At 39.2% G+C, this 12,864-nt stretch overlaps 1 protein-coding gene across 14 annotated transcripts in view; it reads right to left on the bottom strand.

The window, feature by feature from the left end:
• Positions 1-10,073, bottom strand: part of CLASP2 (cytoplasmic linker associated protein 2) — a 153,282-nt gene extending 143,209 nt beyond the window's left edge. For 7 of the 14 annotated variants that reach the window (XM_074345319.1, XM_074345324.1, XM_074345321.1 and 4 more), the window contains exon 1: positions 9,654-10,072. In XM_074345319.1, the coding sequence (XP_074201420.1) occupies positions 9,654-9,848 (195 nt within the window). In that variant the 5' untranslated portion in view covers positions 9,849-10,072. Of the gene's footprint in view, positions 1-9,653 lie in introns of all 14 variants that reach the window. The other 7 variants (XM_074345328.1, XM_074345326.1, XM_074345331.1 and 4 more) reach the window with 2 other exon arrangements.
• Positions 10,074-12,864: the final 2,791 nt, after the last annotated feature.

The raw sequence follows: 12,864 nt of genomic DNA, 5'->3' as shown, positions 1-12,864 counted from the left end.
AGTTTCCACAAACCATTTCCCTCTAAGAGGAACCAGAGCTTCTTGGAGAAGTGGCTGATTCCAAGGCAGGAGTAGGAAGTATGGTCTCTCATGACGCCAGATAGCAAAAAGATACTGTCAAAGATTATTAGGGTCATGTGATAGGATGGTTTGGATATTAATAAGGATAATAACTATTGTCTTGAAATGCACTAAATATATTTAAAAGAGTTCATAATGATAACAAAAACTATCTGGCTAATACTAGAGAATGCTAGTTATTTTTACCTCACTATTTTGGCAATTAGTAAATGAAAAGAGTCATACAAACTATACCTGACTCTCTATATAAACTATACCACTAGGTAACCAAATAGTAGTAAATGGGGGAAGTTCTCTAAAAAAGTATTCCAGCTAATGTATGAATGACATAATTAGAATATCATTCTGCAAACCCTAATTAATTAAGAGATCCAAACACTGGACATTAATGTCTGCTAACACCATGAAGAGACTCTTGGACTTTATGTGCCTTCCTAATGTCACATGCCAGCTGGTTGAAGAAGAGCATTACTTATGAAATAGCCTTCCATCAATTTACTGGAAATACAGAGGGAACAAACATCACAGGAATGAAATTAGCAAAATTCAGACTTTGGGAAGCTCTACCACAAATAAAATACAAGGCTTTTAAAGAACAGACACTGAGGGAGAAACAGATTAAGAGTCTTAATAAATATGGTAGCCGAGGTAAGAATAATGGCCTCCCAAAGGTGTTCACGTCCTAACCCCCAGAATCTGTGAGTATGTTACCTACATGGCAAAAAACAACTTTAAAGATGTGGTTAAGAATCTTAAGATGGGGAAGTCATCCTGAGATTATCCTGGGCCCAAAAGCCCTTATAAGAGAGAAGCTGGAGAGTCAGTCAGAGTCCAAGATGTGATGACAGAATAGTGGTCAGAAAGATCTGAAGATGCTATATTGCTGGCTTTGAAGGCAGAAGAAAAGCCCAAAGGCAAGAAATGTAGGCAGCTTCTACAAGCTGGAAAATTCTCTAATGTCTCCAGAAGAAATACAATCCTGTTGAAACCTTGATTTTATTCCAATAAAACCCACTGTGGACTTCTGACCTCCAGAACTGTAAGGAAATAAATGTGTGTTGTTTTAAGATACTAAGTGTGTGGTAAATTGTTTTTTTTTTCCCTCCCTTAAGTGTGTGGTAAATTGTTAAAGCACCAATAGGAGACTAATACACTAATGAATTACAATGTGTGACTCTTATTTGGATCCTGATTTTTCTTAAAATAACTAATTTTAAAATGTGTATGACATTTTTAGAAACTGGAAATTTGAACCCTGGATACTTGATAGCAAGGGATTTTTTTAATGTGTAATATTACGGAGATTATACTAACTTTTTTCTAAAGAGCACTTATCTTGAGACACTAACTAGAAAGACTTACAAATGAAACAATGTACCTGTGATTTGTGACAAATTCAATATTATAAAGATATTAAGTCTTCCCCTCAAAAGATGATATTCAATGTAATTCGAATAAGAAATCACAATTTTTTGGTGCAACTTGACTAGCTGATTCTGAAATTCACATGGGATAGTAAATAAAGACCCAGTGATAGCCAGCACACTCCCAAGGAATCTGATGGGTGAATGTGACACACTAAATACCAAGATTTACCATGCGGCTACAAACAACTTTCCTGAATTTCCATGTGGACATCTTTTGGTTTAGCCTGCATCATGGCTAAGAATTCTTTAAAGAGAATATTAAAACCCTCAAAAAAGAAGAAAAAACAACTAGAGCAATATTCCAATTTTCTCCTCACCACTTCCTTAGGAACTCAAATGCCTCCATCCAGATCCTTTAAAATAAAAAAGCAAAAATAATGTACTTACATAATATATTATATATAATATAAAATATATTATATAATATAAAATATATTAAAATTATAAAATATAAAAGGAAAAATAACACTTTCTAACAGGTAGAAAAACAGAAACTCTAAAAAGCAAATTCTGAGCTAACACTAAGCTTAAATTTTAGGGTATTTTTAAGTTATAAGACTGAAATTTTCAAAAATGTATAAAATGTTATTAATCCTGAGAAGTCCCAGAAACTTTAGGGTCATTTTCCCATTCTCTTTTTTTCTCTCTCTCCCTTTTTACCTCTGAATCACAAGTAGTTGAACATATTTGAGTAATCCGATGTCAGTAAACTCACATGCAAGTTGTCATCTTGGTTACAGAGTTTTAATTCAATATAATATTTAATCTTCCAAATGGTTAAAATCAGAAATGTTGTCGATCAACAACAAAGCTAAGCAACTGCATGAGATAGTAATGCCCACTTCCAATTTGAGAATCACAACCAACCTGCAAACCTATGATCAATAATCTTCCACAAAGGAAGCAAGAATATATAATGGAGAAAAGACAGCCTCTTTGGCAAGTGGTTTTGGGGCAACCTTGTGTAAATCAATGAAGTTAGAACACTCCCTCACACCATACACAAAAATAAATTCAAAATGGCTTCAAGACTAAACATAAGACAAGATACTATAAACCTCCAAGAAGAAAACAGGTAAAACATTCTTTGGCATAAATCTTAGCCATGTTCTTCTAGGACAGTCAACCCAGGCAATAGAAATAAAAGCAAAAACAAACAAATGGGACCTAATTAAACTTAGAAGCTTTTGCACAGCAAAGGAAACCATAAACAAATGAAATATGGACTGGGAGAAAATATTTGCAAATAATGCGACTGACAAGGGCTTAATTTCCAGAACATACAAACAGCTCATACAACTCAAAAACAAAAAAGCAAACCCAATCCAAAAATGGGCAGGAGACTTAACTCCAGCAAAGACCTACAAATGGCCAAAAGGCACATGAAAAAATGCTCAATATCCTAATTATCAGAGAAACGCAAATCAAAACTACAATGAGGTATCACCTCACACTGATCAGAAAGGCCATCATTAAAAAGTCCACAAACAATAAATGTTGAAGGTGTGGAGAAAAGGGAACCCTCCTACACTGCTGGTAGGAATGCAGTTTGGTGCAGCCATTATGGAAAATAGTAAAGAGATTCCTTAAAAAAAACTGCAAATAGACTTACCCTATGATCCAGCAACCCTACTCCTAGGCATATATCCAGAGGAAACTATAATTTGAAAAGATACATGCACCCCAATGTTCATAGCAGCACCATTTACAACAGCCAAGATATGCAAGGAATGTCCATCGACAGACGACTGGATAAATTAGTTGTGGTATATCCATAACTGAATACTACCCAGCCATAAAAAAGAATAAAATAATGCCATTTGCTGCAACATGGATGGACACGGAGACTGTCATACTAAGTCAAGTAGGCCAGGCAGAGAGAGAGAGAAATATCTCATGATATCACTTATATGTGGAATCTTAAAAAAAAAAAAAAAGGACACAAATGAACTTAATTGCAGAACAAAAACAGACTCAAAGACATAGAAAATAAAATTATGGTTACCAGGGGGGGATGGGGGTGGGGAGGTGGGGGGATAATTGGGAGTTCGGGATTTGCAGATACTAACTATTATATATAAAACAGATAAACAATAAGGTCTTACTGTGTAACACAGGGCACTATATTCAACATCTTATAATAGCCTATAATGAAAAAATATCTGAAAAGGAATATCTATCTATACATGTATAACTGAATCACTTTGCTGTACACCAGAAATTAATACAACAGTGTAAACTAACTATACTTGAATTAAAAAAAAAAAAAAAGAATCACAACTAGGAACTTTCCATGTAAAAGTCAGAAAGCCTGACAAGTTTTCGAGATGTAGGAAGGACATAAGCTTAATTCACAGTCAAGGACTTCTTCCATCTAGGTGGAACCGAAAAAAAGACATGTATTATTGACAGTAAGCATACTCTGGTAATGTTTCTCTCATTAGGAAATATTGTAAGTTGACAGGACCTTTTTTCTCTAAATATTAACTCAGCATCTAAGAAGATGAGTAGAAGAATGGGATAAAATAATTGACAAGTGGACATATATGCACAGATCAAATGAGTAAAACATGATGGCTTACAAATTTTGAAAACCTGAAGAGAAATACCAGATTACTTTCATATAAATATATAAATAAAAGTATTTCCCTCAAAAAAGGAGGGAAACAAACAACTTAAAGATACTGATTAACTCTAGGTAGAACGAGGGGAACTAGACAGGAAGTATAATCCAGTATTTCCACTTCTAGACACATACCAAGAACAATTATTCTCACTGGAGACAACTCTTCCCTGGAGCTGTGCAGCCCAAAGGTATGTGGCCATACTTGGTAGCCCTGCTGCCAGCCATTCATGTAAATAAAAACTGTATCTGAAGTTATCAGGGCCTAGAACATAACCTGTGTGGGTATGTGTGCATGATTTTAGTGTGAGTTTCTCCAAGAATGCAGCAGCAGGTAAATCAAGGGGCAAGTGTGTTTTCACTCACTGATTCAACAAATTACTCAGAGCCTCCCATGAGATAAACGCTGGAAGATGGGTACATACAGTAATGGGCGTCTTAAGAAATTCCAATTCCTTCCATTTTTACAGTGAGGTAGACAGCAAGGCCATCAGCTGACACTGATGATGGAAGAAGAGCTATTGATAGGGCTGAGAGGAGAGGAACAGATGCGGAATAGTTGTCTAAGTGAAAGAACAAATCAAGTAGAAAAGATAGGATGACTGCCAGGCACCATTAAGAACCCAAGTGAAGGTCAGAAATTTAAAATCAAATCAACTGGCAGTTTTGTATTTTTCTCCATCCACCTTCTGTTGCACTGGTGCAGGTGTAAGGTAGGTAGAAATGGATTCTCAGGACTGCACTTTATCAAAGGAGAATCACAGAATGAAAGTGAGGAGGGAGAAGAGAATTGAAAATGAATGTAAAGGTGTGACTGACCAGGATATTTAAACTTCAACAAGAGGGAGAATGAGACAGTTAAAAGTTAAATGGACTAGGAAGTCACATGGGGTGGTCAAACCCTTTAAAGGGCTGTGCTCAAAGAAATAAGGTTCAGAATTTAAAAGATTTCTAGAATATCACAATCACCAACAGTAATGCCACTTGCGAAGTCTGTATCCCAGCAACCACACACCTGTAGTGGTCTGAACTGGCAGTGGTAGCAATTACAGCAATACGTACTGGTGCAGCCATCTGACTATCAGTATGTCTCCTTGGGCAGTCAGGCTGGCACATTTACATACTGAAATATATTTCACCTCATTATAAATTATGTGTAATTTTCCTTTATAGTACAGTTAGGAGATTACTGGGATTTTAAGAAATGATGTATATTGAGTATTGGCTGTAAATTTTATTTCAGGATTGTAAAGGGAGCATTACAAGAGGGCACTGAATCTGACAGGGTTCAGAATCACTACCTTAGAGAAACTCTCAAGCACATACACAAGGTGACAACATAAAAGGACAATGTGAATAGTAAAAAGTTAACAACAACCTGGATGTTCATCCTACATGGCAGGTAAAAGGAAGAGACAAGATCCATATATACAGATAGATTTTACTATTTTTTAAGCAAACTAAAAAATCATATATTTTAAGAAAGTGATGGTTTACAAGAAATACAATCAAGGTGACACTCATTGGAAAGTATCGTCTTTTAAATGGCATATGGGCTGTGGTTTTGGATTCCAAGAAAAGACTTGAAACTTAGGACATTACTTAGCCCTGCCCTACACAGTTATAAATGCTTTTTATCTTTTCCCCCGCTTTTAGAGTCAACTTATGTTATAGCTGCAGATAGACAAAATAAAAAAGTGAAAGTAGAACTGATAAACGATAGGATATTGAAGAGGTTTACAAAAGTACAGAAAAGGAAAGGAGTAAAAGCCTAATCTCCCTAGGTTCAAGTACTCCACCAATTTACCAGGTCTATGACCGAAGGCAAGATTACTTACCTCCTCTTTTCTACAAAATGAGGAAACAGTACTGACTTTCTAAGGCCATCCTAAAGGTTAAACCAAGACAACGGAAATAAAGTACTTGAGACAATGCTTGACAGTCACTAAGGACTCTTTAAATGGTATCATATTTAACTTCATTTTATAAGAGACATTTTATTATTATAATGTCATTCTAAAATTTGGGGACTTCTGAAATCATAGGTCTGTCCTTAGCAAAAGTCAAATGCCAGACCATATATCACACACACACACACACACACACACACACACACCCCTATTCCCACATTTTTTCTTCATTTATGATTTCTCCACTGAACTGAAGACTCATCTCAAATTGGACGTTAAACAACCTTCTCAGACCTAACTTTTTACTTCCTTCACCCAAATGTTTTCGCAGTCTTCCCCATTTCAGTAAATAGTACCCTCTATTGGTGCCCAAGCTATGCAATCATCCTTAATTCCTCTCTTAATTCTCATATTCAATGCAAGAGGAGGAGCTGCTGGCTCTATCACCAAATCATAACCCAAATCTTCCACATCTCAGGACAGCCAGTGCTACCAAACCATCCTTAACCACCATCATCTCCCTGCTTCTTCTGCTCATTTACTGTTCACTCCCCACAAAGCAACCATCCCTCTACATGAAACCCTCCACCCATTTAGAATAAAATCCTATAAAGCTCTTTCTACCTGCCTCCTCATCTTCATCTTTCTCAACACCTCACTCACTTGAAAACTCTAGCCATGCTGGCCTTGCTGTTCCTCAACAGAACTAGGGTCTCTGCACTGGCAGCTTCCTCGCCTAAAGGCCTTCTTCACTCCAGTATTTTCTTCCTGTCTGTACTCAAATTTCACCTCACTTTTTTACTTCCAAAATAGTCTCATCTTACCATCATTCTTTCACATCAGTTGATTTATAAGCACTTGTTACATGAAATTATCTAATTTGTATAACCATCTGCCTTCCTCTTTCTAATTTGATCTCCGTGACAGCAGGGATCTCACTCTTTCCTCCTTTAAATCACTCTCTCATTGAGGTCTGAGGACTATATAAAATTCCAACATCTGCATCCGGCCCAACGCTTCTATTCCCTTCACTGCTTTTCTCCAAAGCATTTATCACATCTAACAAACTATAATTTTAGGTATCTTGTTTATTCCTCTGCCCGCACGAGAATCTATGCACACAAAAGCAAGGACTTCTGTCGTTTTTTCAGTATTGTATCCTAAGTACCCAGAAAAGTGCCTGCACATGGTAGGTCCTCAATTAATACCTAAATGAAGCTGAATGAGCCTTTCTTGCCTTGTTCACAGATGGGTCCTCAGTATCTAGAATATCCAGCATATAAGATCACTCAAATTCACTGAAGCAATGACTGCTACTAAGACAAATTCTGAAGTACTATCAAATTCAAAGAAAAGTTGTATTTTGTTCAGCATAATTTGAAATTTAAGTTCATTTCTACTTGTGTGTATGTCCAAAAAATTCTATGATACCCTTTTTTCAAAAGATTTAAATGTTTCACTGAATCTTGAGTAAAAAATGATGAGCTAGGTTGGTAACTTTGTTTATAAATCCCAAATAACAAATGAATTAAAATGCCCTCTCCTTAACAATGTCAGAAAAAACTTTTATACTATAGAACTAGTAGAAAGGAGAGAACTAATGATTTAGGAAGAGAGATCAAAACTGATGAATTAATGTGCTTGAGTAGGCAGGTGGGTACAGGATATGCATGTCCGCAACACACTTGTGGAGGGACTGGTATAATTGAGAAAGACAGATAATTCATTCACTGTAAACATAATTCAGAGAAAACATAATTACATGGGCATAGCTACAAGGAAGGATGCAGATGAAGTCGTGGTTGCCTGTGGTAGTTTTCTGATTGGTGAAACTGTCTCAGGCTACAGGGGTATCTACGAGGAGCACGGAGAGAATGTGTAGTAAAGAGATAAGAACTTGGGTCAGACCCCTGATGGATTCTAACTCTTAAGAGCTAGATAAAGGAGAAACATAGCACCGAGTGGAAGTAGTGCTTAGAGACGTAAAAGATAAAATGGGATACGGCAGTATCACAGATGCCAAGAATATGTTTCAAGAGATGGACTGCTCAGCGGTCATTTACTGATGGTACACCTGAGTGAAATGGCCCAAAGCCAGTTCAACCAAAGCCAGCACAGAAGTTGGCACATCAAAGTTCACTTAGGAAGGGGAGCAAGTATTACCAAAGAGCTGATTTTCTACAACAGCCTATCTTGAAACATAAAATCAACTACCTTGAGCGTGTATGCCCTTTTTACAGTGTAAGTAAATTTAGCTTGTTTCTGTACTGCACAGGGAACTATGTTCAATATCTTGAAAATATGAAAATGAATATATGTATGCATATGCACGACTGGGACATTGTACTGTACACCAGAGACTGACATACTGTAATTGACTAGTTCAATTTAAAAAAAAAATTAGCTTGTGTCTTCCAAAGAAATAAAACTAATCTCCCAGAGTAATGATATATTCTTAAATATTAATTTTTCCCAAAGTTTTTAGAAATAATAGAGACAGTATATGATGAAACATTGAGGTGGTTAACTCTCAAACTTTTTATTACCTTTGTAGAAGTCAAATCCTTCCAAAACTCATGAAAGTTTCACCATTAAGTCTGCATAATAATTCCAGAGTTTGCCTTTCTTCTCTATAATGATAATGCTTTCAGAATACAGCCTATTCTTTGGGCTGGAAGTATATATTACTAAGAAGAATCACTTCATCCACGGGAGATTTGGGCCAGCATTTTAAAGCAACACTGCCACCAGAAGACTAGAAAAAAAAGTTACTGCTAAAAACTACAGCACAGGCTAATTACTGAATATACCTGGTCTCCCAACGTGGCTACATTACAGCCTGCCTACTACCGGCTCTTAAGAACATTCCTTCTTGTACCTCATGTTTTTTTTTTTTTTTCTTTTCAGCATCAGCTCACCTGCTACGGCACGGTTTCAAATCCGAGTCAGTCAACTGCGGCAAAACAAAGCGACAGAGAGCACTCGACTGCTTTCCGTCGACAATAAACAAAAAGCAGTTAAATAATGCCAGGGGGTCAGCATCTTTTCATTAGATTCAACGGTAAATTTAACCAGGCACCTTGTTAAGCTCTAAAGATGACTTAGAGACGAAAAGCACAACCTTCCAGACACAAAAAAAATTATATAAGAAAAAAGAAAGGTGCGATTAAGTAGGATAAAAACGATTAATTAAGGATTAACTTGACAGTCCTTCTCAATTTAAAATCCGTATCCTAATGTCCTATGTCTTGGTCTGGGTAGTGTTTACATAGGTACGTACAAATGTAAAACTTCTCCGAGGCTTTTACATACGTAAATTATTCCTGATTTTTAAAATAAGTGATGAAACATTAGATCCTAGTGCCTAAGAACGGTTTCAGGGAATCGCTGAATTTGTCATTGTTCACAACTGCGGAAAAAGTTGGTCGTGGTGGGAAATCGGTCTCCGGCTCGCGGTCGCCAATGGGTGCGCGTCCGGGGACCCTGAGTCCATGGGGCGGTTCCGAAGCACCTCCCCCCAACCCAGGGGCTCGCCTGAGCGGACGCGCACGTCGGTCATTAAAGGGCTGGCCGGGGAGGGCGTGCCCGGCCTGGCGCGCCGCCGCCGCTTACCCGGTAGTTGCTCGAGCCCACCCAGCCGGTGAGAGCATCCACCGTCTTGCCCAGACGGCCCATGTCGTCCTCCAGGTCTGGGATGGCGCCGGGGGTGCTGAGGTAGAGCAGCAGCTCCTGGCCGACCTGCAGGCGGCCGCCGACGTCCTTCTGCTGCACCTGGGCGCTGAAGGACTCCATGCTGCGGGGCTCCATGGCCGCGGCCGCCCGCCCGCCCGCCCGTGAGGGGCCAACTTTCGCCGAGCGCCGCCCAGCCGCCAGCGAGGGTCCCCGCGGGAACGGGCCGAACGCGCTCGGTCCGGCCGAGACGCGGTTTGCGGGGCGCGGCGGGCGGCGGGAGCAGCGCCAGGCGCCGAGCGGCCCCCAAACTACTCAAACTCGGCGCCCCCCGCGCCCCAGCCCGCTTCAGAGGCCGCGGCCGCCGGCTACGTCAGCACGCGCGTGACGTCAGCGCGACGCCGACGAGCGACTAGCCGTGCTGACTCCGGCTTCGCGGCGGCGGCAGCGGCGCCAGCGGCGCCGACCGCTGGGGGCAGTGGGACTTCTTGTGGGGATCTGGGGTCGGACCCCGGGGAAGCCAATAGCTCTCTGCCACCTGCCTTCGCAGCACCCTGCCGTCGCAGCACCCTGCCCTCGCCCTGTAAAAATCTAGATCACTTCCCAGTTTTCCTTCCCCCGAAACCAATACTCGGGAAAGTTTCTAGTACTTAGAATCCCCCGCCCCCTCTTTTTTTGTTTTTGTTTTTAAACTTTGTAGATACACTTCCTCGTTAAAAAAAAAAATCATGACCCCTGCTCCCAGAAACCACCACTGGTTGGGTCACTATGTGATGCTTTTTTTTTTTTTTAACCCTAAGGTTTAATTTACATAAAGTAAAATGCACAGATTTTAAGTGTACAGTTCCATGCATTTTGGCAATTGTATTCACCAGTGTGAATAACCACCATCCTAAAGAAGATACAGCATATTTCCATCACTCTAGGAAGTTTCAGGAACTTCCAGGCAGTAACCACTGCCTCCCCAGGCAATTCTAATCTGATTTCTGTCACTACAGCAGAGTTCTCCCTGTTCTTTAACGCCACATAACTTCACACAGTGCATGCTCTTTTTGAGTGGGTTTTCTTTCTCTCTTTAGCATAATGTTTTGAGATTCAGCCAGCGCTGTTGGTGTGTCATTAATCCCTTTTTATTGCTGAATAGTATTCCACATATGGAAGTACCACAATTCTTGACCCACTCACTTGTTTATAGACGTTTGCGTTGTTTCGTTTTTTAGTTTTCCAGCTGTAACCAGATGTAACTGATAGTGTATAAGTCATTGTACAGAGACAGGGTTTCATTTCTCCTGGGTAAATAGCAAGGACTGGAATTGCTAGGTCCTACGATAAGGTGTATGTTTAACTTTACTGCTAAACTGTTTTCCGAAGTGGCTGGACCATATTGCACTCCCAGCAACAGTACTCCAAAGTTCCAGTTGCTCCGTATCCTCCACAATATTGAGTATGGTTGGGGTAATTAGTTTTAGCCATTTTAGTGGGTTAAACTGGTCTATAATATATGCTAAATGCACAGTGTATTTATCTTCCTGCCAATTATTTCCAGCCACAATTTACTAATCATTTGTATAATACCTGTCTCCTCTACTACACAGAAAGCTCCAAGATCATTTGTGTTTTCCCTAGGATGGTGCTTGGCAAATAATGGGCAATCTATTTAAGTTGAACAAGTGAATGAATTCAATCAAAATTGACATTTGAAATGTTCAAAATAACAAAATAATAGCAATAATAGTAATAATAATACACTCTCCCAATTCAAAGGAACCTTTTCCCCATGTTTGCTCTGAAGTTTCTTCCTCTATTTGTGCTCTCTTTGTATTGTGTTGTAAAGTTTCTCCCATCTTTAATTATCTGTAATTTCCTGCAATTGGGACTCAATCAAGTAAACTGTGGTGACTGATCCTTGGGTGTCTAAAGGTTCTGTTCATAAGGGTTGCAGAAAAAATACAAAAAGAGGGTCCAATCGAAAGAAGTTTATGTTCTAATTGCCAGTGATTGGGTGCAGTATGCGGTATAGAAAAAAAAAAGTAGGAGCCCTGGATTCTAGTCTCAGTCCTCCCTTTCCCTGTGACCAAAAGTGACTGCTGCCCATAGGGCTCTGTTGACTCCATTCATCTTTCTCAACTTGTGTAAATCAAGGTCTTTATGTTATAAGATAATATTATGGCAGATTATAGTATATGTGGAAGTACCTATGAAATGGTTATAACTATTACCTACGTGTACCCTCTGTATGTTTCATTAATATCAACAAATATCTTCTGAGCACTTACTATGTGCTAGACTTTGTGCCACAATCTGCTGTTGAAACTTTGAACTCCTTGGATTTCACTCCATGCCTGACAGATGCCAAATATCACCATTTCCCTTTAAAATTTAAAATATCCTTGGGAAGAGAGTGGGAGGAGGGGGGGAACAAAACAAACCAAAAAATCTTGGAATGCTCTTGGTGAGTTTGCGGCAGCACCCTGTGGTACCTGAACACACAGTTTAGGAATCGTGGCAGACAGATACCTGACGATACCCAAGTCATCAGAGAACAGAAAATGAAAATAGCAGCTCATGCAGGAAGAAGGCGTGGGTCCAATGAGAACTGGGCTTCACAGAGGCCGTTGCCTGAAGAGCTCAGCTTGACATGTTAGGTCTTTTAATCCTCCAAGCAACCCTATATGGAAGGTATTATATCCCTATTTTAGAGATGAGAAAGCTAAGGCTCAGAGGTTAAGTCTCTAACCTTACTCATGATTTTGGATTCATGATTTAAACCCAGATGTCTGGCTTTTCCCAAATAGATAATTCTAAAGGAAAGAAAACAAAAGAGTTTGGAATTTACTACCAAAATAATAACACTCCTTGTATTACAGTCTTTCTTTGAATATCTATATAATATTCCCATTGAGAACCTGCCTTTCTCTGAATTGCTGTTAAAAAGAAAAGGGCAAGGAGATGAAGGAAATGGGTAGAAATATGAGGGGGAAAAACAGCATAAGAAACATCTACGTTCTTTCATAATTGGTCACTAAATGTAGCACCAGGGAGCACAAGTCTATTTTTAACAGGCAACAAGACTGAAATAGATCATTTAAATACAGGAGACTGACTTCCTGACCTATTTGTTCATTATTTGTGATAATAGTGGAAACTTTGAGTC

The sequence above is a fragment of the Camelus bactrianus genome, chromosome 17 (genome assembly GCF_048773025.1).
Source record: "Camelus bactrianus isolate YW-2024 breed Bactrian camel chromosome 17, ASM4877302v1, whole genome shotgun sequence".
NCBI lineage: Eukaryota > Metazoa > Chordata > Mammalia > Artiodactyla > Camelidae > Camelus > Camelus bactrianus.
Note: the sequence above shows the minus strand (reverse complement) of the source record. Positions and strands in the feature narration are given on the sequence as shown.